The sequence below is a fragment of the Gekko japonicus genome, unplaced genomic scaffold (assembly GCF_001447785.1).
Source record: "Gekko japonicus isolate JY-2015 unplaced genomic scaffold, Gekko_japonicus_V1.1 scaffold16, whole genome shotgun sequence".
Taxonomy (NCBI): Eukaryota; Metazoa; Chordata; class Lepidosauria; order Squamata; family Gekkonidae; genus Gekko; species Gekko japonicus.
The window spans coordinates 668,249-694,656 of record NW_015169777.1 but is presented as its reverse complement, the minus strand read 5'-3'; the positions used below and the strand labels follow the sequence as shown (position 1 = coordinate 694,656).

At 46.7% G+C, this 26,408-nt stretch overlaps 1 protein-coding gene across 6 annotated transcripts; it reads left to right on the top strand.

Moving 5' to 3' along the window:
* Positions 1-223: 223 nt before the first annotated feature.
* Positions 224-18,589, top strand: LOC107115088 (sodium/glucose cotransporter 1-like). 6 transcript variants are annotated; one of them, XM_015416697.1, is made up of 12 exons: positions 224-328; positions 5,199-5,304; positions 5,582-5,662; positions 7,979-8,199; positions 10,892-11,027; positions 11,234-11,341; positions 14,028-14,178; positions 14,661-14,829; positions 15,671-15,886; positions 16,594-16,699; positions 17,374-17,376; positions 18,061-18,589. In XM_015416697.1, exons 1-12 carry the CDS (start codon positions 233-235, stop codon positions 18,273-18,275), a joined length of 1,608 nt encoding a protein of 535 aa, XP_015272183.1. In that variant the 5' UTR covers positions 224-232; the 3' UTR covers positions 18,276-18,589. The 6 variants fall into 6 exon arrangements, with proteins under 6 accessions (XP_015272183.1, XP_015272184.1, XP_015272179.1 ...); XM_015416698.1 differs by lacking the exon at positions 17,374-17,376 and having other exon boundaries at positions 16,594-16,676; positions 18,071-18,589; XM_015416693.1 differs by lacking the exon at positions 17,374-17,376 and having other exon boundaries at positions 16,594-16,687; positions 18,046-18,589.
* Positions 18,590-26,408: the final 7,819 nt, after the last annotated feature.

Here is a 26,408-nt window from a genome sequence, read left to right as displayed (position 1 = left end):
AAGCGCCATCCCATCCATTCATCCAGACATCCCCCTTCCTTATTACTTCCTTTTAAAACAGATAATGGCTTCAGTAGCTGAGATGGGATTCAAACCCTGGGCCTTCTGGGGACATGGCCCGTGCTTTATCTGCAAGATTCACATTGCTCCCAGCAAGTGGCTGCCTGCCTGCTATCTCTCTGTTCTGCTTACTCAAAATACTGTGCTGTTCCTCTCTTTCCAGGTGGTGACCATGCCGGAGTATCTGAAGAAGCGGTTTGGGGGGAAGCGGATACAGATCTACCTCTCAATCCTCTCTCTGCTCCTTTACATCTTTACCAAAATCTCTGTGAGTCAAGCTTGTCCACTTCCTTGACTTCCCCACCCAATAGTGTTCAGGGAATGGGGAGGAAGGAACCTTTCCCCGTGTTTTATTCCATCCCCCCCCATCCCTCCACTTGGGATCAGACCCCCTCTCCCATTGATGGCTCTGAAAGATTGTACAGGACGGAGATGGGCAGCTGTTGATGTGAAGAGGCTCAGGCTGGAAATCTATCATGAACTGGATTGCATTGCCCACAGCAAAATCCTAGCCTATTAGTACAATTATTATTCAGAGAAAGCAAAGGTTAGAGAGTTCTGTAGCACACGGCATTTGTAAATGAATGTGACCCTTTCCAGTAGATAGTCTTTGACTTTCTGCTCTAATTCTGTCCCCCTTCCCCACTGGCCCAAAATATACTGTTTACCTGAGGTGCAAAATCCAAAGGGCAATTCCTCTCTCCCTACTTAATTTAGGCACAATCCATCAGAAAGCTTTCTTGCATGAGCCCCATTGAAACACACACACTCATTCTAGCACTTGCAGCTATCAAAGCTGTTGCTTTTCACCACTTGAGAAACCTGGAGCTTTGCAGCCCAGGCAGCCTCTGCCCATTTACTTTCTGGCAGCTGGCTCTGAAGGCTACTCTTTGCCCTTTTGAGTGGGAGCTGAAAGATAATCCTACAAATTAACCTAAGTGGCCTGGCCTTTTGCCCTCAGTCTCCACCAAGCTGGCAATAACTGATCCCAATCAGGGTTACTAATTAAACACTAATGGGACCCTTCTTAACGGTGTGCTTCCCTTCCTGGATAATTTTCTCTTCACTACTTGGAGAGGCCAGGTGGGATTCTCCCATCTTATGTGCAAACTAGTCGCTCCACTGATGTCCTGGGGAGAGAGTGGTAGGAACAGACTGTTTTCTTGACTCCAAGGCAGTGCAAGTGAGATCAGGTCAGAGACATCTCGCTACCCCACACCACTAGTTGTGCATCACAGAATCCCTTGCAGTGTTGCACTCTAGAGCTGCTGTTAGCTTTGCAAACTGTGTGTTTGTTTTGAAAACTTATATCTCTCACCTTTCCACGATAGTTGTGGCACAGTGCAGCTACCAAAATGGAATATGTAAAGACAGTTTAAAATTCAAGCAACCTTATTTTCCCCAGAGTGGTCAATAGCCACTCAGAGGGGGTGAGAGGAGGAGCACTTGAGGTTAATAAAATGATACAGAGAGAAAGGGTGAAGCTTCTCTCCCCCACCCTGCCAGAGTCATGATTCGAATAGGGAACCCTAACACCGGCTATTCATCAATAAAAGCCACTTGGGAGATCCATCCCAGATCTCACCTCTCTGGTAGTTTGGCATCAACAGTTCTTTGCTTTTCTCCTGTTTGGGATTTGCCATTAGTTTGTTGGCACATGGCTTCTCAGGCAATGCCTCCCCAAGACAAAGTTTAGTCCATTAAGAGATACGATAAGGCTTTAAAGAGGGCCATAAAAGGTACTTAATGAACATATCAGATGCAAGCCATTGATCTAGCTCCTAGATGAGAAGGGCTGGGAAGGCTTATTGGAAAAATCATCGGCATTCAGGAAGTAAAGTGCCTCCGAGCCTGTTTTCTTGTGGTGCCACGTGCAAGGTGAAAGGACAGGAGCTTGGTCTTAGATCCAGAGACAGTGTTAGCCTGATTGCTCTGATATTATACAACTAGGAAAAAGGCCCATTGTGGAAATAAATACAACGGCATCCAGAAAGAGGCTCTGGGCGGGTGCCCTGGCCTTGGACACTCAGTGTCAATTTGCTGTGGCGACCTCAACGGGGTATAATGACACTGAATCCACGATTTTCTCCAGAGAAACTGATCTCTGCTACCTAAAGAACAGTTGTAATTTTGAGTGATCTCCAGCCCTCACCTGGAGATTGGCAACAATTGTTCCCCAGAAGGGAATAGTGGGTTTGGAGGGTGGAGTCTATGGCTCTGTACCTGTCTGAGGTCCCACGCCTCCTGAAACCTCACCCTCTCCAGGCTCCATCCCTCAGATCTCCAGGAATTTCCCACCTGGAGTTGGCAACCCTATCTCCTGCCCAGCCAACCTTTATTTTCCCCTCACTCTTCAGCTTTCCACCCCACACACACCTGCAGCCTCTCCCGTACTCTGAAGCCCTGACTGCTACGTCACATTGGCTGTCATATGGGGGCCACCTCAGCAGCATATAAGGATACAGAGCCCACCATTTTCTCCAGGGGAACTGATCTCTGCCATCTGGAAAGCAGTTGTAATTCTGAGTAATCTCCAGCCCTCACCTGGAGATTGGACACATTTTACCTCAGAAGAGCAAACTGTTTAGAATGTTAGAGGCAAAAGCCAATCAAGTCACATATGCAAATGACCTCTGTGTTCCGAGGCAGAGGCCAATGAGGCTGCATATGCAAATAACCTCCGTGTTCTGACTGGCTATGGGGGGGAGAGGAACTGCAAAATGTTTAGAATGTTGGAGGCAGGACTCAGGCAAAGCGGCCAGTGAATAGGGAGACCCTCTGATAGACAGATCAGAGAGCGAACTGATTTTGGAGCGTGTGGAATGTTCTAGAGAAGTGCCACTACCATTCGGCTTTTATTTATAAGGGAGATGGCAATAGGCAATAAGGGATCACACCAGTATATACAGAGGTCTTGCTTCTTTCAGGAGGTACCAGTAACAGACACGGAGACTGGAGTCAGTATAAAAATGATGTCTTTTACTGATGAAATTTCACATTCAGACAATACACATACGCACACACAATTACACAGCTTCTAGGAAAAATAGAGAGAGATTGATAGCACATTCGCATTAGCGGGATATCGTTGGTGGGCACCTGTCCGAAGAGATGAAGCTTCCAAATGGAAAAATAAGGGAACTATAAGAAAATGTGGATTTAAGCTAAGGAAATGGGAATCATGTGACTGAACTGGCAGACACACGTGGAAAGACTTTGGCTGCAGTCCAAGAGCCTTTGGGTAGGGTGGATGGCAAGGTAGGCAAAGATAAGAGCGAATATAGAGGTCATAGAGGGGGTGTAGAGAGAGAACAACCACATGGCTGGGTGTCCCTTTAAGAGGGGGGCCTGGGGGGTTGGGCCAGGCTGGCCACATGTCCTAGTCACATGTCCCTTGGGGGTGGCCTAAGCTTATCACACGGCTCACCTCCTAATACTCTGTCCCAAAACACACACACTATTAGGTACAGGGAACAAGGGGAGGGGAATAAGGGAGTGGTCAATATTGAGAGCTAGTAACTTAGACTGGAGAGTGGCACCTGGATGAAGAGGGTATGAGTCACCCGGCTAGAGCTATTGTTTCTTGATGGGCTTAGCCAAGCCTGTTGATGGGCGAGAGATTAGTTTCCAAGCAACCGTGTGTAGAACCTCTCAGTTACGTGCAGTCTTGCAGGTAGATGTGGGGGGGGGGTGCCTGCGTGTGACAGAGGGAGCTCCTCATGGCGTTTGGAGCTCTTTGTCCTTGTGCCATGGCATGGCGTTCGACTCTTCCATGCAGCTAGGGAACTGGTCCATCTCACAGCAGACAAGAGGGCAGATAACCTTGAAGAACCAACTGGAACAGCAGCGCAAAGGAAGGCTTTCTTCTCTTAGGTGTGCATTCTCAACTGGCATCACATTGGGTCACCATGCAGTACAGTCCCTTAAGCATGTTTGCACAGTCCATTTTATCACTTAGGACTTAGACAGTCCATAAGAGCACATTAAGTGCCGTGCAGGGCAACGAGAGAGAGAGAGAATATCTGCATTTGTCTTTCCCACCGGTGTTCAAGCCTTCTGACTCCATTTCAAAAAAACTGTCTACATTTGCTTTCATTTTCACATTGTTTTCACACTTCAGCTGTGCTAGCATCATTTTGCCTGTCCACATATGTTTATCACCCTCTCGTGGTGGCTCCACTGTCATTGCATCTCTGCACCGTTTTAAATGAATCTTCTCCAAACAACTCTCAAACAAGCATAGAGAAAGATGGCGTCACAGCAGCACAAAACTGATTTAAAAATGCAAATGCACATTCGAAGAGAGAGAGAGAGAGAGAGAGAGAGTGAGTGTGTGTGTGTGTGTCCTGGATGACAGAACCAGAAAGCTCAGGAACAGCCCAGGACATTTTGGCAGACAATCCAATCTATTTGCTGCGCTACTTAACATGGAGCACCATCCACATGGCACCACGAAACGAATGGGGAAGCTGTGAATTCTAGGTGCTGGGGGAGAAAACGGGGATAGCTGTTTCAGGAGAAGGTGATCCTTCTTTACATTTGGTTTATGTGCTTCCTGGGAGCATCTGGGCTGGCCACTCTTGGAACTGAAAGGCTGGACTAGATGAACCTTGATCTGATCAAGCCAAGCAATTCCTATAAAACTTTCCATGATATGGAGATTGTTTTCAATTGGCCTGCCAGGCAATCTGTTTATGTGCAAGTCAGTCACCCATACATTTCACCAGTCCTATTTACACAAACTATGTTAATTCTTTACCCCACCCCACCCCCTTTTCCACACATCGATATGTTACAGTCCAGTGGCTCTGGAGGCTGTTTGTAGCTGGTGATCCAGTTCCACTACAAGCAGGAGGTGGATATGTCCTAAGACCCCCTTTGTTTTACCTCTGGCTGGTTTGTAGGCAATGCTGGTCAGCGGCAATTACAGTCCAAGGTGCATTTACTCTGGAGCAAGTCACACTGAATTCAGTGTGGTTGCTCCTATGTAAATATGCATGGGAGAGTCACAGGCTTATTTTTATTTTGCATCTTACATGAATGTGTGAATCCAGATAGCCACAGATGTATTGCTGCCATGCTCTACAGATGTGTAGGCTAGCATTTTGCTTAACATGCCACTTTTGTCTGTGTTTCAGGCAGATATATTTTCTGGAGCAATATTTATTAACATAGCCGTGGGGCTAAATATTTATGTGGCTATCGTCATATTGCTTACTATCACAGCCCTGTATACGATCACAGGTGAGTTCTCCATGTCTGCAAGTGAGTCTCCTTCTGTTCCTTAAAATAAGCAGCATAAGCTGCAGCTTCCTTACTTGGGTGGGAAGGAAGCATCTCAGTTGGCCAGCCACTTCTGACTGTTCCCTGTCTGAATTTTGTCGAGTGTTGTGGGCAACCGTGGGCTTGTTAAGTGGGGAAATACACTGCTTCCAGAGGGGGCACTGGTTGGGGGAAGGTCCCACAGAGGATTTGGAATACAGGCTCATCCATTGGCTTTGTGTGTGTTTTTTGTCCTCAGGAGGACTTGCGGCTGTCATCTATACGGACACATTGCAAACCTTCATCATGTTGGTGGGGTCTATCATCTTGACAGCATATGGTAAGCCTGAATAATCCTTCATCAAACCCAAGTCCTGCAGGCCACATGATGAAGTTCTCAGTGTGTTTTAACTCTGTTTTGTTATTATGCTAGTGCAGGGGTGGCCAAACTGTGACTTGGGAGCCGCATGCGGCTCTTTCACGCATATTGTGCGGCACCCGGCAGGGCGGCTGGGGAAGCGAAGGGGAGGCATGCCCCCCCCCCCGATCAGTTTTCCCTTCCCCAGCAAGTGTTCCCCTCCCAGGTAGGCTTGAGGTGGGGGGGAGCAGAGAAAGAAAGCAACTTTAAATGCGTTCTCCCCCCCTCCACAACCAGCTTGGAGAAGGCATTTATCACTTTAAATCCCTTCTCCAAGCCAAGCCAGCCGGTGTGGGGGCAAGGGAGAGAGGCTTAGAGGATGCATTTAAAGTTCAAGTTGCTTTCTTTCCACCTCCACTCCCCCCCCCCCCGAGAGCCAGTTTGGTGTAGTGGTTAGGAACACAGACTCTAATCTGGGAGAACCGAGTTTGATTCCCCACTCCTCCACGTGCAGCTGCTGGTGTGACTTTGGGTCAATCGTAAGTTCTTTCAGAGCTGTTTTCTCAAGGGCAGTTCTCTAGAGAGCTCTCTCAGCCCCACCTACCTCACAGGGTGTCTGTTATGGGGACGGAAAGGGATTGTTAGCCACTCTGAGACTCCTTCAGGTAGTGAAGGGTGGGGTAGAAATCCAATCTCCTCCTCCTCCTTCTATTTGCTTTCTTTTGTTTCTTTCTCACTCTCTCTTTCCACCTCTTTCATTCGTTCTTTCTGCCTCTCTCTCTCTTTTTCTTAGACAAATAAATATAATTAGCAAACAAATATAATTGGACAAATAAATGTCATTATCAATATCTGTTTTTACTCCTTTTGTTTTTATTTTTGGCAGTCTCATTTAATGTTAATAAAGAGCAAATTTGCATATTTTCCAATAAAAACATGTGTGTGATATTTGTTCATGTCTTGCGGCTCTCAAACATCTGACGTTTATTCTACGTGGCTCTTCTGTTAAGCAAGTTTGGCTACCCCTGTGCTAGTGTTTCAGCAAGGGAGGTGTAGAGCCAGGCAGTGGGCAGGCACTTTCCAAGTTAATGCTTTCTACCAACTCAGTTTAGCCTGGAACATGGCCCTCTACCTGGACATGGCCCATCTGGCCTTGACAAGCCACTTATACCTTGCTGACTTGTGAAGCTGAGAAAATACCAATTAAAAAGCCCACAGATTCAGACAGGAATTACTGACAAGTAATACAAAAAGGTTACAATATAGCCCATGTATCCCCAAGCTTTTTCTTATGGTTGTGAAGATTAGCAATGTCAGTTGTTCAGTAAAAGCTGAGACGTCCTCAGTGGCAGACTTATGATTTTACTCTTGCATGGAGATTCTGAAAATTCAATGGAAATGCGGGGGGGGGGGGCAGCCAGAAAACGGATCAATATGTTCAATGGGACCAGTGATCTGGGCAGTTGATTCTATTAATTTAAAACCCTCCTTTGAGTAAAAACACAAACAAAAAACTACAAAGGCAGCTTGGTAGGGAAGCAATTACAAGCAATAATAAAATACAATGAAATTATAACTTACAAACACAAAAGCAAAACTATTCAGCCACCAATCAGAACAGAGATATCCAGCAACAATATGCAGGATAAAAATTTGTTGGGCTATCTAAGGTAGCAGAGCAAAAGAAAGACGCAGCACACATGTGTATTACCTTTAAAAACTAAAATTTACGAATTACTTATGGGGAAAAGGAACTGGGAGTTTAAAACAATAAACATCCTGTCTAGCTTCTCTAATCTATATCTTGTCTCTTTAACATTTACCTTGTGTCTGTGCCCCAGGCAAGAGTTAGAACAAAAGGCAGTAAAACTTTCTAAGCCTCCACCCCTGGGACATCCTCAGATCTATTGATTAGCCAATAGACAATCCCAATACCTATTCATTATGCATACTGTCACCTAGACTCTGTTGGAAGATACATGCACACTACTCTAGTGGTTCCTAAGGTAACTAACTAGGAAATTAGCATGCACAGGTAAACATGCAAATTCTTTCATTAGAATCAGGAAAGGAAATTGCTCACACATCCGAACAAAATCCCCAGGATGAGTGTTGTTATAACTGCCATTGTCAGTTCTTATGCTGACATAAGAGGGTAATTTTACAACCCTTTTGGGTTTTAAGGTTGTACAATCATACCATCAGCACAACTGTTCCCTGGTGTGTGTGTGCACACGCGCATTCTTGGGTTTCCTCTAATCTTTGTCTTGCCCTAAAAGATTGCATTATCTTTTGCAGCATTTAATGAAGTAGGAGGATATGAGGGTTTCGTGGACAAATACATGAATGCCATACCATCTGAGATAATGATCGGAAATGAGACTGTTCCCGAGAAGTGCTACACTCCCCGACCAGATTCCTTCCAGATCTTCCGGGACCCCATCACTGGTGACATGCCATGGCCAGGACTCATCTTCGGCTTGTCCATCCTGGCTTTGTGGTACTGGTGCACAGACCAGGTAGTGTAAAGACTAGTGACACTGACGCAGTCTGAGAGGCCTGGCCCCTGATTTTAGTGTGATGCTGGATTGTCAGTGTTCAGTTCCTGGGTCATGAACCGCACTGGCCTGATGCCTTCAGTCTGCACTGAAGCCACAGGATATAGATGGAATGCTATGTTCAGGGCAGTGATACTCTGTATTCTTGGTGCTTGGGGGGGGCACAGTGGGAGGGCTCCTGGAGGGCTTGCTGTTGGGACCTCCTGATGGCACCTGGTTTTGGCCACTGGATGGGCCATTGGCCTGATCCAATATGGCTTCTCTTATGTTCTCTTCTCTAATACCTTCTAGTATAACGATGCTCCTGTAATGTAAGTGCTGAGGTCTTACATTTCAGACAAGGTCTTGCTAGCTGATAGAATATACTCTGGGGCAGGGATACTTGGAGTGCAAGTCTCAAAGCCTGAGGCAGACCTCCCACAGGAGGCACATCATTGCTTAAAGTGGGCCCAGGTTCCTTTTAAGAGAATCACAGTGATGCAAGAAGTCAGCAGACCTGGCCCAGTGCTTCATGCTTGGTTTATTTTTCACAGTCTCCAGAGATGATCCCAGTATGTACCACTAGGAAAGAACTGGCTCCAACATGAAGTTGCACCATACTGGGGAGTCTGCAGAGCATGGAGCTTCCACATGACTCGGTCCAGTGAGCCCAGCTATATAACGCGAGCCTAGGCAAAAATACCCCAAACCAAAATCACTACTTAGAAATAAATTTCTTCTCAGCACTGCTTGAGGCTTAATTTTCCATCAGCAGAATGGCACTTTGCTCCACCCCACTGCATAAGAACAGAAGAACATAAGAGACGCCAATGTTGGATCAGGCCAAAGGCCCATCCAGTCCGACACTCTGTGTCACACAGTGGCCAGAAATACCAAGTGCCATCAGGAGGTCCACCAGTGGGGCCAGGACATTAGAAGCCCTCCCACTGTTGACCACTGCAGCCCACTGATCTCTACCAGATGCTGTTCCTGGTGAACAGGGGGACCCAAGACCTGAACTAGTTAAAAAGCCTTGCCCAGAAAATTCTGTGTGGGATCAAGTTCCTGCCCCCAGTCTACTGAACTAGGAAGGATACCATGGGCAAAATGAAGGAAGGTGTGCTATTGTAAATCAATAGAAAATGCCCAGTGTGTTTTCACTGCCACAGGAAGTGGTGGCGGCTACAAGCATGGACGGCTTCAAAAGGGAATTAGATAAGCATATGGAGCAGAGGTCCGTCAGTGGATATTAGCCACAAGATATAGATAGGGGCTCTGGGGCAAGTGATGCTGTTTCTTGGTGCTTAGGGGGGGTCAACAGTGGGAGGGCTTCTAATGTCCTGGCCCCAATGCTGGACCTCCTGATGGCACTGGTATTTCTGGCCACTGTGTGACACAGAGTGTTGGACTGGATGGGCCTTTGGCCTGATCCAACATTGGCGTCTCTTATGTTCTTATGTTTTGCTGAGCATTCTTCAGAGGAACCCGCATCATGTGATTGGTATAACTGTTTGAACCTTGGTGAGATAAGCTGTCTGTATACATATAGAACTCAAGGAGCCATCAGTGACATGTCTAGAGTCTCTGGCTTGCCCAAAGGGAAGAGACCACGCACTAGCAGCATTGGCTGAAGGGAGGAAGCTGAGATCTCCTTGGTTGTCTTGCTTCCTCAGCCTCTGTAGAGGCAAATCAAATATGGCAAACTGGCAGCACAGTGACAGAACTGCTCTGAAGTCAAAACGTATCCTTAATGTATCACCAGATCTGTTTCAGGGACTGTGGGTGACTCTTTAATTGCTAGTATACTCTCTTATTAATGAGCAAGTGTTCGGTTTCTTCAGGAAGCCATCACTGGCCATTATGCCAGAAAGTACGCCAATATTTTTTTCTTTTCTTATCCAAGATTTTTTTTCTGTGATAGCCAAAGTGTAGCACAGATGTCACATCCAACATGACCAAAAGACATGCAACTGATGAATCTGTAAAGCCTGGTGCATGGGACAGCGTGAGCGCGACAAAGGCCGACATATTTTGACAAGAGTTCCAAAATAGGCTCCTTGATGCAATGGGTCTCCCTGGCAAAGAAAAAATATTTTAAAAAATGTGTGGTATATGTTTTTGTCAGTTCCCCCAAAGAAGATAGGCGCACTGTGTTGGGGTAATATTACCCCTTATTGGCTTTGCCTTCAGGGACGCCCGTTTTCTTAGTTGTAGGCAGGGGTCATTTCGGGGGGGAACGCGGGGGAACGCAGTCCCCCCGGGTGAGGTCCAGGGGGCGGGGCACACAATGAAGCCCCCGCCCCTGCTTCCGGCCGCCCCGTTTCCGGCCCTCATTCAGCCAGGAGGAGGCAGGAGAAGAGGGAGGGTAAGTTGCTTCCTCCCTGCCTCTCCCCACCCATGCCTGCCTGGGGCCAGGGAGGGCCTTGGCGGGGCTTCCTTGCACTCCCGCCGGCCTTGCAGGTCCACCACCAGGCCTCATGATGTCAGGAGGTGTGGCATATGCTAATGAGTTATGCTAATGAGTTCTTTTTCTACGAAACGACCCCTGGTTGTAAGAGATGTCTCATTCCTGCCTTTTTTTTACCTCGCTGACTCCAAGGGGCCTGCTCCAGAGTTAGCTGCTTGGAGACTGTCCTTGCTGCCCCTCACTTCCCTTTGTCCATCTCTCTGCCAGGTCATTGTCCAGCGATGCCTCTCAGGCAAGAACATGTCCCATGTCAAAGCCGGCTGCATCATGTGTGGCTACATGAAACTGCTCCCCATGTTCCTGATGGTGATGCCGGGGATGATCAGTCGGATTTTGTACACAGGTGAGCCCCGGCTCTCCCTTGGCTATGCTAGTTGCTTGTCTTTCTCCACAATCAACTTTAGGAGGGGAGGAACTGGGAGGCTGGGGCTTTGCTTCCACAAAGACCCCTTCAGGGTCCCCTGCAACATTGCAGTGCATCTCTTGGGCTGTGCAAAGCACATTGGACCAACCTGTTGGTAACTGAGTCCTCCTTTCTCTTCCCTTCAGATCAGGTGGCTTGCGTCGTGCCCGAGATATGCAAGGAGGTTTGTGATACAGAAGTTGGCTGTTCAAACATTGCTTATCCAACACTGGTGGTGAAGCTTATGCCAAATGGTGAGACTCTGGCTACAGCTGCATTGTTGGGACAGTAGACTGGCTTTTTGGAGTAGTAGGAGTAAACATGGGCCTAGAAATATCAGGAAAATCTAGCAGAACCAAAGTTTGCTGGGAATGAAGACAGCTGCAAGTAAAAAAGGCTCCCACGATTGTGGATGCCTGGCTTGTTTTGCATTGAGGAGGAGCCATAAATAGGGTTGCCAGCCTCCAGGTGGTGGCTGGAGATCTCCTAAAGTTGCCAGGTCCCTTCCCTGCCACAGGGGGGGGGTTGGGGGGCATTCCAGGGGTGGGCAGGGACGTTGCGCGATGCACTGACGTCAACCAGAAGTGACGTTGGTATGTTGGTGACGTTCGGGGCGACGCTCTGCTTTGGGCAAACTCTATGGTATAAACAGCATCAACCCATAGAGTTTTACCCAAAAAGCAGAGCGTTGCCCGCCCTGACATCACTGACCTACTGACGTCACTTCCAAGTGACGTCAGCACATCATGCGTGGCATCGCTGTTGGGGACGGGGGGTGGGTGGGAGAATTTCCTCCCACTGTCCGGCAGTACGGTGGTGGGCAAGAGCCTGCAAAGGTGGGGGATCCCCACTCCCCAAATCTCCAGGTATTCCCCAACCCGGAGCTGGCAATCCTAGCTGTAAAACTGACTTCACCCTGTTGTCTGCCCTCCACTGAAACTTGAAGTGGGCCCCTACAGATAAGAGACTTGAGAATAACAATAAAGCTCATGTGTGTTGGGGAACAGAGGTTGTTGTGAGGGTGATAGGGAGCTGTGAAGGTGCTGAATTCCTCTGACACACTTTTGGATTCTTTTTAAAAAATGATTATTGTTTGGTATTTTTGTGTGTGTGTGCGTGCCCGTGCCAGGAAGTCATGGTGACCTCTGGCAACTCCTACTGGGCACAGAGGACATTCGGAGAAATGGCTTGATCGCCTGTCTCTGCCCTCCCGGCCCTGGCATTCTCAGGAGGTCTCCCATCCAAATACTTGACAGGGTCAGCCCTGCTTAGCTTCCAAGATCTGGCGAGATCGAGTTTGCCTGGGCTATCGAGATGAGGGCCACTTTTTGATTCTTGACCAAGTTCTTAGCAAGCCTTGCCTACCTACATTGGAATAATGCCTTTGCTGAAAAGTAAGATTCTCAGGAAGGCAAGTTCCCAAACACATGTCAGATTCTGTGCTGCTCACAGGTTGCCCTGCTACCCCACACACACACAGTCTTTTTAGACAGACAACATTTGCCTCTTGTGGGACCCCACTAAAACCATTTGAAATGCAGCTCTTTCTAAGCACAGCTGCGTCAGCAAAATGGGCAGGCAAAATTAGCTGCAAACATCATGAAGTGACTCCAGCCAAAGACAGGCACGCAGTTTCTTCTGCTAGCCCAGCGGTTCTTCCATGGGGCCCATTTTGCATCTGGCCAACAGACAGCCAAAGAGATTGCTGAGTTATTCTGTTTTGTGGATGGTTTATAGATGGAACAGATGCATATAACAAAGAAACAAATTAATAAATAACCACATCCAGTGACAGGGAATATGGTTGGTTGGATGGCAAATATTCCTATCATCCGTTCAGTATTCCTGGAGCCATCTCTCTGCATAGGATTGCCATCATTTTCGTCTGAAACATCCTTCCCTAATAAGAACCAAGCTATTTTTAAAAAATTGAATGGCAAGTTGTTCTGAGCATATGCCATTCTGACAAGAAGCAGCTTTAAAAAACCTTTATTGTTAAAGAATCTTCTTCTCCGAAATATAATGATATCCAGTACAATATTGAGTTTAGTTAAATGTTGATTATATATTTGTTCTTGATGATTGATGTATAGATTATGTTGTTATTAGTACTAGCTAATTTTTGTTAAAATTGAAGTGGTTTTATCTTACTTTAACAGTTGTATGCATTTTTAATACTTAAATAAAAAAGTGTTGAAAATAAAAAAAAACCTGCCCTGAGCATATCCACCTCTGAAAGATACTGTGTTTTCTTTTTTCTTTTTTACAACAAAGGTTGTAGAAAATAGAGAAATAACAGTGAAAACCTTGCCTGCACAAATGGATACACTCTTTTTCCTGTGTTTGGTAAATTTTGTCTAGGCCCTGACCCTTGCTGCAGATACTTCATAGCCACTTGAGGGGGCAAAATGTATTTATTTAAACCCAGAGGAGCCACACCAAAGTAACTGGGCAGACCTGTGCCTCGGGGCCTGACTAAGGCATGCTGAGGCCCTCAAGTAGGGCACGTTTAAGAGGCCTCATAGCATTACCCCCCCCCACACACACACTATAATTATAGACTTACAAAAAATTAGAGGCCCCTCATATTCTGAGGCTCTGTGCCGTAGCTCAAGTAGCTTGTGTATAAATCGAGCTCTGCTGTGTCTTCATTACCCAGTTAAACTTTTCAGCTGGGGGTGTTTCTGGGGTTGCCAACCTCCAGATGGTGGCTGGAGATCTCCTGCTATTACAGCTGATCTTCCGGTGATAGATTAGTTCACCTGGAGAAACAGCCGCTTTGGAAGTTGGACTTTGTGGCATTATGCCCCAAACCCTGTCCTCTTCAGGCTCCACCTCTAAAATCTCCAGGTATTTCCCAACTCAGAGCTGGCAACCTCAGATGTTAATTGACCACGGCTCAGCTCTTTACTTCCTTCCTTTCTCTTGCTTGTGTTTTAGGCTTACGAGGCCTGATGCTGTCTGTCATGCTGGCCTCTCTGATGAGCTCCCTCACCTCCATCTTCAACAGCGCCAGCACACTGTTCACCATGGATATCTACACCAAACTACGAAAGCAAGCGTCAGAAAGAGAGCTCATGATAGTAGGCAGGTAATGATGACGACTAACATCAGTTTGTCCGAAGAGAAATTGATTCAGAACACTAGTGATGCTCTAGTGCCCCCTTGTGGAAATATGTGTTTTTGCATGTACATTTTCTGATAGCCCCCATGCCAAGCTCCTGTTATCCACTAGACATTTCCTTTAATTAAATCATTAAACAATTTTCCTCTTGGATAACATGGCTGCTTGCTAAACAAAGGCACGGTAGCATACACTGGCTGTGCTACTGAACGGGTCTTTCTAGTTACTGAAATACATTACTATGTTTGCATTTTAAAAACATGCTTAGAGGTGCGGTCAATATGAACCTGAGTATTTAACATGTGTCTGTGTTGGTTCAGAGAGTGGGAAATGATAAGAGAGAAAAGGTCCTGTGCAGAAGGGAGGCCTAAACTTGCCTCTTTAGGATTTTCCAATGAGAGGCATCAGTTGGGTATTTACTACAATGAGTGCTTCGATTGCATTTGCAGGTTGTTCATCTTAGTTTTGATTGGTGTCAGCATTGCCTGGGTCCCTGTGGTGCAGTCAGCTCAAAGCGGGCAGCTCTTTGACTACATCCAGTCCATCACCAGCTACCTGGGCCCGCCAATCGCAGCTGTCTTCTTTCTGGCTATCTTCTGCAGGAGGGTCAATGAACAAGTAAGCATGATGTGCCATGGCAACACTTCCGGGAACCCCAGGAAGGGCAGATGAAACCCCCCCCCCCGAGCCTCCTGCTTCAGGGAGACTAGCAAGAGACTGGCGAAAACAAGCAGCATGCTGAAGTTATTGGGGGGTGAGGGGGAGAAAAGCCAAGACAGGGTCATAAAGGCAGCTGAGCCTCTGGCTCCCCCCTCTCCATAGAGCCCTTTAGAGCACGCTCCCTTGGAAACAGGGATGCTGAGGATGTGTCACTCCCTTTCCCTTGTCATTGTCCAGAGTGGTGGTGGGATAGTGGGTGCCCTGGGCCCATCTCTGTGGCTGGGGCCGACACAATTTTTCTGAGGCAAGGAATCAATGGAGGAGGTTTGAACAGAGGCAAATCCCACTGCAGCAAGCCCCTCATTAGACAGAGAAATGGAATATCACTAGTCGACACAGTATTAGAACCAAGGTGTCTGCATGAGCCAGGAAGGCATATGGAGGGAGAATTTTGGGCATATTTCAAGGAAAATAGTCTTTCTGGTCTTTGCATCCAGTTCTTGCATACCTGTGGCGAGTGGTGTGCTAATTCCATTTTACCGTGCCCTTTACATGGCTACACTCTAGTCAAGAGCCTTTGCTGCCCACCCAGCTTATTATACAGTCTCACGTGATTGGCTGTACCACTTTAGACTGCCAGGAGTATGCAAGTGCTGAGTATTGGAATGCTTCCCACTACCCAAAAGCCTTCACCAGACTAGGACGCGAGTAATCATGACTGAAGAAAGTGCTTAAGAGAAGGCTTGGCAACAAACAAACAGCAGCTAAAGCTCTGACTACCATTTGGTGTCTTCCGCAGGGCGCCTTCTGGGGCCTGGTTATTGGGCTGTTGATTGGTCTCTCTCGAATGATTACCGAGTTTGCCTACGGAACTGGCAGCTGTTTGCAACCCAGCAATTGCCCGGATATCATATGTAAAGTTCACTACCTCTACTTCGCCATTATCCTTTTTGTCATCTCGCTCATCCTCATTTTGACTGTCTCGCTCTTGACCAAGCCCATTGATGAAGTACATGTAAGTGAGTCTCTCTTGCTCCTCACCTGACCCCATCCTTGCTCCTCAAGGTACTGGCAATATGTGAAATGCATTTCATTAAAGAAATAATATATATTCGGTATAGCACAATGCTAGCCTGAGTTGATGGAGGATCAGTCCCAAAGACCTGTTTTGAATCCTTAGTGTGTGACGTAAGGAAAGCAAGAGCCTCCTTCCCTTTTGGGATCTAAGGCACTCTTCTGCTTTTCAGCTCCCAGAGCAAAAGGGACTACCTTCAGCTCTAATCCCAATACTTTCTCTTTCGTTGTTGAACTTAACAGGTAATGGAAGCCCACTTGGGTGGAGGGCTGGATGTGTGTGGATAGAGATAGAGATTCAAATCTTTGCTTAAGCATAAAGCTTCCCTGATTGATTCTCTCTTAGCCTGGCATACTTTGCAGAAGTGTTGTGAAGACAAACAGCAGCAGAAGTGTCTGGTGTACATACTAGGATCAAAATGATGAACGATTGACCCTTATTAGCCCATTGCTAATCTTTGGGTACAGAGAAGGTCAGAGCAGGCAAATTTTAGCATCCTTTTTGGCTTCAGAGCTTTTGTGCATGACCTACGAGGCACAGTGGGCTGATCTCTCAAGTTCTTCCAGTGCTTGGGACTCCTGACCATTATCCTCTCAGGTCTCATCCCCCAAAGGTCACCTCTATGCTCTTGTTTTATGCAATGGCAGCTCTATCGTCTTTGCTGGACCCTGCGCAACAGGACGGAGGAACGCATTGATCTGGATGTAGATGATACGATGAAACCCGAGGAGCCTGACCTTGGCGATGAAACTGGTACTTCCAGGTTTAATATTTGGCACTAAATAAGTGTTACTGAAAATGTGGGTCTGGCCAGACCACCCCCAACTGGCCATAATTTGTCCTGTGTAGTTCAGGGAATTGTACAGACCAGGATAGGGATACCAGCAGCTGCCACAAGCCACAGAGGAAGAGGTCGGGAAATGGTGATGGAGAAAAAAAGCCAGCTGAAGAGGCTGGAGGGTCTGATGTGGCTCACTTCACAGGGGTGGTTCCTACATAGGCAGGATTCAAAAACAGGTCTCAGCTAGAGATCACCCATTGACTCTGAATGCAAATATTTGGAGCAAATTTCCTAGGACCTGCTCAGATAAAACATCTGCAGGATTTTTGGCAGAAGTTTAAAGAATTCTTAAAATGTCTCAGGTTTAAAAAAAACCACTCCAGTAACCAATGGTCCACTGCAGTTATTCTCCTACTCCCAACCACCCCATCATATCCCATGGCTTTGAAGTGAAAATCAAAACACTGGGAGATCCAACCCACGTAATATGCAGCTTAATCTCATATCTAGGGACCCCATGTTTTATTTATTTATGTATTTCATTTGTTCCCCACCTTTCCCCCAATGGGGGCCCAAGGCAATTTACAACATTCTCCTCTCTTCCATTTTATCCTCACAACAACCCTGTGAGGCTGGTTAGGCTGAGAGAGTGTGACTGGCCCAAGGTCAACCAGCAAGCTTCCATGGCATGTGTGGGGATTTGAACCCAGGTCTCCCAGTCACTAGTCTGACATTCTTAACCACTACGATACAGGCTCACAACAGTCTTGAACTAGTTTAACTGTCATTCCCCACTCCACACCAAAATCCCATAACCATCATTTTGTAAAGGAGACTACAGATCTTAAGCAGAGAATTTTCAGCACCCTCACCAAATTTAACTCCCAGGATTCTTGGGGGGAAGCCATGGCATTCAGCTGTTATAAAACCAATGCAAGTTTTGTACTGACTCTCACAATGACCTAAAAAAAGGAGTGATGTGCAATGCTCCCTCTAAGCTGTGGAGTCTTGTGAGCAAAAATTCTACTTTGTGAGCTACTGGCATTAAAGCTGTGAGCGAGCCATTTGGCTACTGCATAAATTAGTTTACTCTGGAGCTATCCTTCCTGAGCCAAGACAAAAACGTGAGCCAGAGGCTAAAAAACTGTGAGCTAGCTCACACTAACTCAGCTTAGAGGGAACACTGGTGATGCAAACGGCACCTTTCTCCACCCCCCCCCCACCTGTATCCCATACAGAATGATGGGTAACAAGGTGCTTTTGATGCTTGGATGGGTGGGCACCTCTTTCAGGTTCCACATTTTTGGTCTAATGCAAGATCTCTCTGTTGCAGTCTCTGACAGACAGGTGAGCTGTTTCAGGAGGGCATTCAATTGGTTTTGTGGCTTGGATGATCAGAAAGGCCCAAAGCTGAGTAAAGAGGAAGAGGCAGCCCTACAGATGAAATTGACCGACACATCTGAAGACCCCTTCTGGAAGCGTGTGGTCAACATCAACGGCATCATCTTGTTGTGTGTGGCTGTGTTCTGTCATGGGTATTTTGCATAGACATCTATGCTCCAGGGTGCTGCTTTTTTTTTTTTAATGAAGGTCTCACTTGCTCACTGAAATTGCACTGTGGAACCATAGTTACGTCCTTATCAAACCTATAACTTATTTGTTTCTACTGAATTGATCCATATGGCTTAATCAATTAATTGGAATTCAAACAATCAGTGGGCTAAAGTGAGACCACAACAGTGAGACCACAGAGTCTCCAGTACCTCATGAGGACCTATGTCATTACAAGCTCCCTCTTCTGAAAGGGATCATACCCACCAGGGGTCATTTCCTGCAGGAGCGCACAGGAACGGAGCTCTAGCCGTAAAGAGCCCAGGGGGCAGGCACATGCAACAAGCCCCACCCCCTGCTCCCAGCAGCCCGCAGTCAGAGCTAGAAGCAGCCAGGTAAGCTGCAGAACACCCCCCCTGGTCCAAAACAGTCCAGTGACACCTTTAAGACCAAGTTTTATTCAGGTACAAGCTCTCTCTCCTCTGCGAGGACAGATCTGCACGTCCCCCCCCCAATAGCTAGCAATCCAAAACAGTCCAGTGGAGCCTGAGTGGTGGGTGTTGCCTTCTGACACACTTCCGGTGATGTCAGGGGGTGTGGCATATGCAAATAAGTTATGCTAATGAGTGCCTACACCTACGAAATGACCCCTGATACCCACCACATCTTGGATTCCACATGCAAAGAAATGTGGTGGGCTAGCAGAACCACATCAGTGACGCTCAGTGTTTGATGATCAGTGATGATCATCAGTGTTTGATGATCCGTTTTAAATGTTTTTGTACAAAGTATGATTTTTTAAAAAAATATGCTACTTTTTGTGTTGCCTTATTGTTGGGGGAGTTTGTTCTCTTCTCTCATAAGTGATGTGATTTGTAAAGAAAACAGAAGGAAAATGTGATTGTCTGGCAAATACAGACTGCTCTGTGGAGTTGTCAAGATTCATTCACGGGCAGAAGCTTTTAATTATTTTGCTTGCTTCCTTTCTGCTTCATGTTTAGCATTGTCCTTTCCCTGCACAGGTTTGCTTCCCCGCCATTAGCTGTTTTCATTGTCTTTTGCCCTGACCTGGATAGCCCAGGCTAGCCCAATCTCATCAGATCTTGGAAGCTGAGCAAGGTCGGCCTTGGGTAGTATTTGGAAGGAGAACCTCCAAGGAATACCAGGGTTGTGACGCAGAGACAGGCAATGGCAAACCACCTCTGAAATGTCTCTTGCCTTAAAAACTCACCACCTAGTGGTGCATAACGCTAAAAAAAGAGTTAGAACTTCTGGCTGCCAGACAATCTTAGGATCTCCTGGCTATACTACACACAATGCCATACAATAATAATAATAATAATACTTGTCCCTTGTCCTACAATGTGAACTGCAAGCATCTGCATGGGACATTGGTTGCCAGTGCAATTTCAGTGGGCTCTAAATACATTTGGAGATGAGTTTTCTCTGATAACAAAGTCTGTTAATTACTAGCTTTGCCTTTGTACAATGTGGTTGCTGTGCATCTGTGTAAAAATACATTACCTTTATTTTTTAAAAATAATAGTTTCGTCTTTTGTTGGAAAAGCAAAGCAACCGTCCCCCATTACTGCTGTAATGTGCTGGTCAAAGCTAGCATGTAACACCTTGACCCCAATGTGTGCCCAGTCAGATTTATGGCCATATAGGGTGCTAAGCTGCAGTAATTGTGGTACTGGAGGTGGACCCCACAAGTCATGATTTGGAAGAACTGCTGAAGGGCTCTGGAATGGCACAGAGGCTGGTACAGGCATGGCACAGCCATCTCAGAGAAAAAGGGGATGGATCTTCTGCCTAAGAAGAGGATGAGTTTGCGGCTGCTGCTAAGAATGGTTTGCAAAATAGAAAAGAGAACTGACCTTGAGCCAGTGTGGTAGGTGGAGAGACTAGCATTCAAATCCCTTCCTGGCCGTGAAGGTCACATTGCAAGCTTGGGCAAGACCTCCACCCCCAGTTACAGCCCAAGTTGTCTCCTGGGATTATTATTAGGAAAAAGTAGGTAAACACTATGTATTTTTGCTGACTTGAAACCAGTGGTGTACCTAGCCTATTTGGTGCCCAGGGTGAATAATTTTTAACACTACCCTCCTCTGGGTGGGGTTTTCTTTTGGCCATCAAGTCACAGCTGACTTATGGTGACCCCATAGGGTTTTCAAGGCAAGAGACATTCTGAGGTGGTTTGCCATTGCCTGCCCTCTGCGTCGGCCCTGCTTAGCTTCTGAGATCTGACAAGAGCAGGCTAGGCTGGGGCTATCCAGGTCAGGCCCCCTCCTCTATACAACAAAGTTATTTTCAGTAATAATCATGAGATAAAATGAAGAATAATAAAGGCCTGGAAATAGATTCAGGTGGGTAGCGATGTTGGTCTGAAGCAGCAGAACATAGTTTGGTCTTAAAGGCGCCACTGGACCAACTTTTGTTTCAATGACCAGAAAAGAAACACAGTTAAAAAAAATGTTACATTTCATACACACACACACACATATATATATGTTACACACACACACATACACATGTTCTGAGTCGGCCCTTGGGAGGACTTCTGTTCTCCATTTTGAAGACCAAGAGCTGATCATCCCAAATGTCTACAAGGCATTTTTGATATCTAGGAGTCTGCCTTTGTAGTAACTTTTACTAATACTAACTAAAGCATCACAAAATAGTGATCACAAGCTTCACCAGACTGGATGTTAAGAAACACACTACCCCCCAAAGAAGATGCCCCCATCCTCCATTGTTTCCAAAGGACTAATGTCAAGCCAGAAAATCTCTGCGGTAGAAACTGAAGAGGGCAGGGGGCATTTTTGCAAGCCCAGTAGAACCAGTGCAGTCTACAGTGCCCAGCAAACCCACTGCCATTGTGGCAATGCCACCTGATGTCAAGCACAGAATCACAGCCCAAGCAAGGGGGACACTAGAAGCCCAGTAGAACTAGTGCAATGTACAGTGCCCAGCAAACCCAGTGCTTTCTGTTCCTAATATTAACAAAGGTTTGCTACTATACTACTCTTAAATACATTCTGTCACCAAGCAGGATAAGGATGAGAAGAGACCAAGAAGTGAAAATAGTGTGTGTGTGTGGGGGGGGTTGAAAGGGAAAATTAGATGAAAGAAGACAGAAATGAATGAGAAACGTGTGGAAAAGAGGGAGATAAATTAAGAGAGGGAAAGGTTGTTTTATCTTGCTGCAACACCCTAACTGCTGCTTTGCAAGATCCAGCTGAGCTGGGTACAAGGAAAGGAAGAGAGAAAAGCTAGTCTATTGGAGAAAATGACCTTCAGGCTGGCAATTACTGTAGCAGCTATCAGCATGCTGGCTTAGTTGTACGATCTGTTAAGCAAGTTTGCTTCAGTCTTGAAGGAGGAGGAGGAGAATGAATTTATACCCTGAGACCTGAAGGAGTCTCAGAGTGGCTTACAATCTCCTTTCCCTTCCCCTCCCTACAACAGAGACCCTGTGAGGTAGGTGGAGTTGAAAGAGCTTTTTCAAGAACTGCTTGTGAGAGAACTTATAACTGACCCAAGGTCACACCATGTGGAGGAGTGGGGAATCAAACCTGGTTTTCCCAGATTACAGTCCGTGTGACTAACCACTACACCAAACTGGCTTTCAGAAATGGAAGTCTATCTGATCCTAGAGTGCTTTTTGCTATGCTCAGACTTTCCTGTGCTGCAGCCAGAACTGTGTTTTTAAAATAAAAGGAAAGCCATGCAGCTGGATTCATCATGATGCTGGCTTCAATGGCCCCCTTCAAGGGCCTTCCTCAAGCTGTGCCTGGGATGGAGCACAACCCACCCCACCCTTGGCTACCGCTTGAAACAAAAATCATCTCCTACACTCCTCAGTCAGTTCAGGTTCCTGAGGTGACTTATAAATCACAAGATCTTGAATGCAGCCCTCCCAAATAATTGAAAAGTTAACCAATAATAAAATCAAAAAGAAGATGTACAACTAGTAAGTTAACCAAATGTTAACCAATAATAAGATCAGAAAGAAGATGTATGAACCCAACAAAATGCCGGGGTAAATAAACAAGTCTACTTGGTGCCAGATGCTTAAGCAGCTCCACAGAGAGGAGGGGAGGGCATTCCATAACTGGGGAGCCACAACGCATAAGGCCCTTGTGACTGCTTGTCTGACTTCCAGTAATGGAAGGAAACAGAGCAGGGCCTCAGGTGGCAGCTGGTTTTTTAAATGCCTTAGTCCTAGGCAAGTTAAGGCTTCAAAGGTAATAACCACTTTTAATTGGGCCCAGAAGTGAACACCAGCCAGCATAGTTGTCCTAAGACTCCCACAAGAGGATCTCGGTAATCTGCACCAGTCAGCAATCTGACTCCTGCATTTTGCACTGACTGCAGGGTGGATTACAGTGGTCTAACCTGGATATGATCAAATTTAGAATCCATTTGATAAAGTGTGCATGCACACAAAAGCTCATACCTTGAATAAACCTTTGTTGGTCTTAAAGGTGCCACTGGATTCTAAATTTATTCTACTGCTTCAAGCCAACACGGCTGACTATCTGGACCTAACTGGATCTGATCAGTTCATGTTTGCTCCTCTGAGCTCACTACAGGGAGGCCAGGACACAAATGAACAGTAGAAGACCCCATCAGTCAAATGACATCACACCAACTCCCTCTAGAGCCCACAAAACCAATCACCCTTGGACTGAATGTGGTGTCTCATGTGCTTCCATTGACCAATAGGAAAAGACTTCATCTGGCCAGAAATCACAACCCCTTTAGTGCAATTTTCTGTGGTTATATGAGGAATATCCTGCAACTCTCTCTACAAATATGCCTCACTACCCTAGACCAGCAGAAAAGGTTTTTAGGTGAGGTTCAAATAAGCCAACTTTCTGGCTTGTATTGGATTACAACTTCTGCTCTTCAAATCAGGATGGGGCAGGAAGACCCCCGTGCCATTCTGGGTCCTTAGCAAGCCCCTTTTCTGTATGAGCCAAGATAGATGGTCTGGCCAAGGTTGAAACCTTGCCCCCAGCATTTGTGAGGGAGCTCAGCTGATTATTGAGTTCTGACTGGCATTAATTATAGCACTAATCAGTGCTGACTTCAAGCGAAGGAGAAGCAGGCTATTGTTAGTCGAATTAGGCTTCTGCCGTCACAGCACAAGGAAACATCATTCCTACACCCAGCGTCACTCACCATGGGCGTTGCAGCAGGCGCTGGCTGAGCCTGACATGGTTTTTAGAAGCGTCAGAAGCGTCAGGTTTAATTACAGGGTGCAAAAGTGTACTGATGTGCTAATTGCTGCATTTACCATAGGCAGGAGGCAATGCAAAAGTGGTGCTGGGGAATCAGTATTTCCGAGTGACTAAGTCTTTTGCAGAGATCCCCTGGCATGCCCTTAAGAAAACCTACAGCTGTTTCTGAGTCTTGCACAGCTTTCTGTACATGGGAAGTGTAGAGGTTTTGAGCAGAAAGTGCATTTGTCAAACAGATACATTTTGTCAGAACTCTGAAGCAAGAGATTATCAAGTCTGGCAATATCAGAGCCAAGTGATTTGTAAGGGAGGGAGCTTATGAACATTCTTCTTCTCACTTCGTGTGGTGGAAAGTGCCATCAAGTCACAACCGACTCATGGCAACCCAGTACGGTTTTCAAGGAAAGAGACGTTCGGAGGTGGTTTGCCACTGCCTGCCTCTGTGTCATAACCGCTCTGTGTCTCCCATCCAAATAGTAGCCAAGGTCAACCCTGCTTAGCTTCTGAGATCTGACAAGACTGGGCTAGCTTTGGCCATCCAGGTCAGGCTACTTTACAGGTCACTTTACAGGTCAGTCAAGATGCAGCAGTGGTTAACATGTAGTAGACATGAAGAGGACCTTAATGGCCACAAACATTTGAGGGAAGGCACAATGTTTCAGCAAATGCATCTAGGGAAATGGGCAAGAGGTGGTCTTTTAACAAGAGTAGGGAGTGTTAGATTTTTGAGCAGCAATCAGGGTGACACAAAGGGGAAGAAGTAGGCTGCCAAAATGCAGCTAACCTCCCTTCGCAATGAGGTCCTGGACTATTCGAGAACAAACATTTGGAGGTAAATTACAAAGCCAATGAATATAATTGCACAAGGTCTGACTCTTGCAGAACTGTCCTCCACAAAGACATGAGATGTTTTCCAGGGAAAGTAGCAGCAAGCAAATGCAAAGATTCCTTACACCTCAGGGCTATTTTTGGGCAGGAACGCACAGGAACGGAGTTCCAGCTGGCTCCCAAGTTGGCCACGCCCAGCAGGAACTCATTAGCATAATATGCCACACCCAACATCAGAAACTCATTAGGATTGGCTACATTAGGGGTGTGTGGCCTAACATGCAAAGGAGTTCCTGCTACAAAAAAAGGCCCTGGGTTTTGACAACAAACAAGGTAAACAGAATAACAAGCAAAAGGTGGGTGTGGCTGGATGACCACACTTCTGGTAACATGTGGGTGCGGCCTAATGTGCGAATGAGCTGTGCTGTCAAGGGTGTGGCCCAATATGCTAATGAGTCCCTGCTGTTGGGTGTGGCCTATTATGCTAATGAGTTCCTGCTGGGCTTTTTCTACAAAAAGAGCCCTGACCATGCATTCTGAGAGATGAAAGGGAGGGTTGAAAGGTGCATAACAAAATAAGAGGCATGGAGTAGAGGGATAGTTTAAGAGGTGTGAGTTAACAGCTTGACAATTTGTTGAGAGGAAGCGCCTGGGAATATAATGCCTTATAATGGATCATGGCCAGTTTCCCAATGGCTTATGTTAATTTGGTTCATCAGGGTTCTTACCCATTCCAAATTGCAAAGCAGGACCAAATTAACAGCTTGTGCCCCGGGGCCCCATCTGTGCCCATTTAGGTTTTCTGTCTCAAGCACCAATATGCCCAGGACAGGGAATTCTGAAGTCAGAGTGTGAGTTGATGGAGACGATGGAGGCTGCTCATATCACTGCTGTGCCCTGAGATTTCTTTTCTCAGCAAGTAAGTGGCAGTAGCATTTGCTTGTAGGCAGAAGAGCCTTTTGGCACCTTAAAGACTAGGAGCCTGCATATTCGTGAAAGCATCTGCAACAGTAAATTAATTAGTCTTTAAGGTGTCTCAAAGACTCTTTGCCAGCTTGGCTGCAGCAGACTTCACAAGACTGTCCCTCTGGAGTTATCAGTGGAGCTGTTTCCCAGAAGGCCGCTGCTTATCACTTCCAGTAATGGCTTGAGAGGGCTTTGGAGGAAGTTAATTATTGTGGAGTGAAATCTTCTTAATGACCCTTTCTTTGTGGAAGGGAAGGGTCCTGTCCTTCAGTTTGGTACCAGGGGTTGCTTGCAGCACTGGAGGAAAAGAAATCAGTTACTTGTGGGCAGAACAGAAATGCAAACTGGAATCAACAGGGTGGATTAAGAGACAGAGCAGGATGGGAACTCATACAAAAAAAGGAAGAGAGAGAAGAGAGAAAGTGCCTCACACAGGATCACTCTTGGCTGGAAACAGGGCTGTTAGCTCCTTTTTTCAAACATACATGCACAGAGCTAGTGAAAAGGGCATGTCCATACCCCCTAGGTCAGGGGCGTCAAACATGCAGCCCGGAGGCTGGATCAGGCCCTCTGTAATGTATTCAGCCTGACATGCCCGGACTTGCCCGGGCTGGCCAGGCACAACTCTTCAATAGCTTCATGTCCAAAGACAATGGGTCCGTAGGATCCTAGCCGGCCCCAATCAGAGGGCCAGCTTCTCAGCCGGGAGACCAATGGTCGCCCGGTTACTGTAAATAGCCTATCGGGAGTAGGGGGTGTGTTTAGGTGTACTTGGTGGCGGGTTTTCTGAACTTATATAAACCAGCCTGCGAGCTGGTCCCTTCGTCTTTGTCCTGAACTAAATAAAGGTATGCTTAGCTGAATCACTCTCCGTCTGCATACTTTTCACTGGCGACGAGGATGGGATCCACGACCCCATGAACAAAGACCCGGACGCCAACGCGAGCACCGCACCGAGCCCCGACGCCGAGACCTCCGGGAACCGCGCCGCTTCGCTTCCCAGCTCTCCGGCAACCGCTCATCGCGCAGCTCCCGGCTCCGCTTCGCTCCCTGCTGACCCCGAGAGCAGCAGCGGCCCCCACAACGCTCC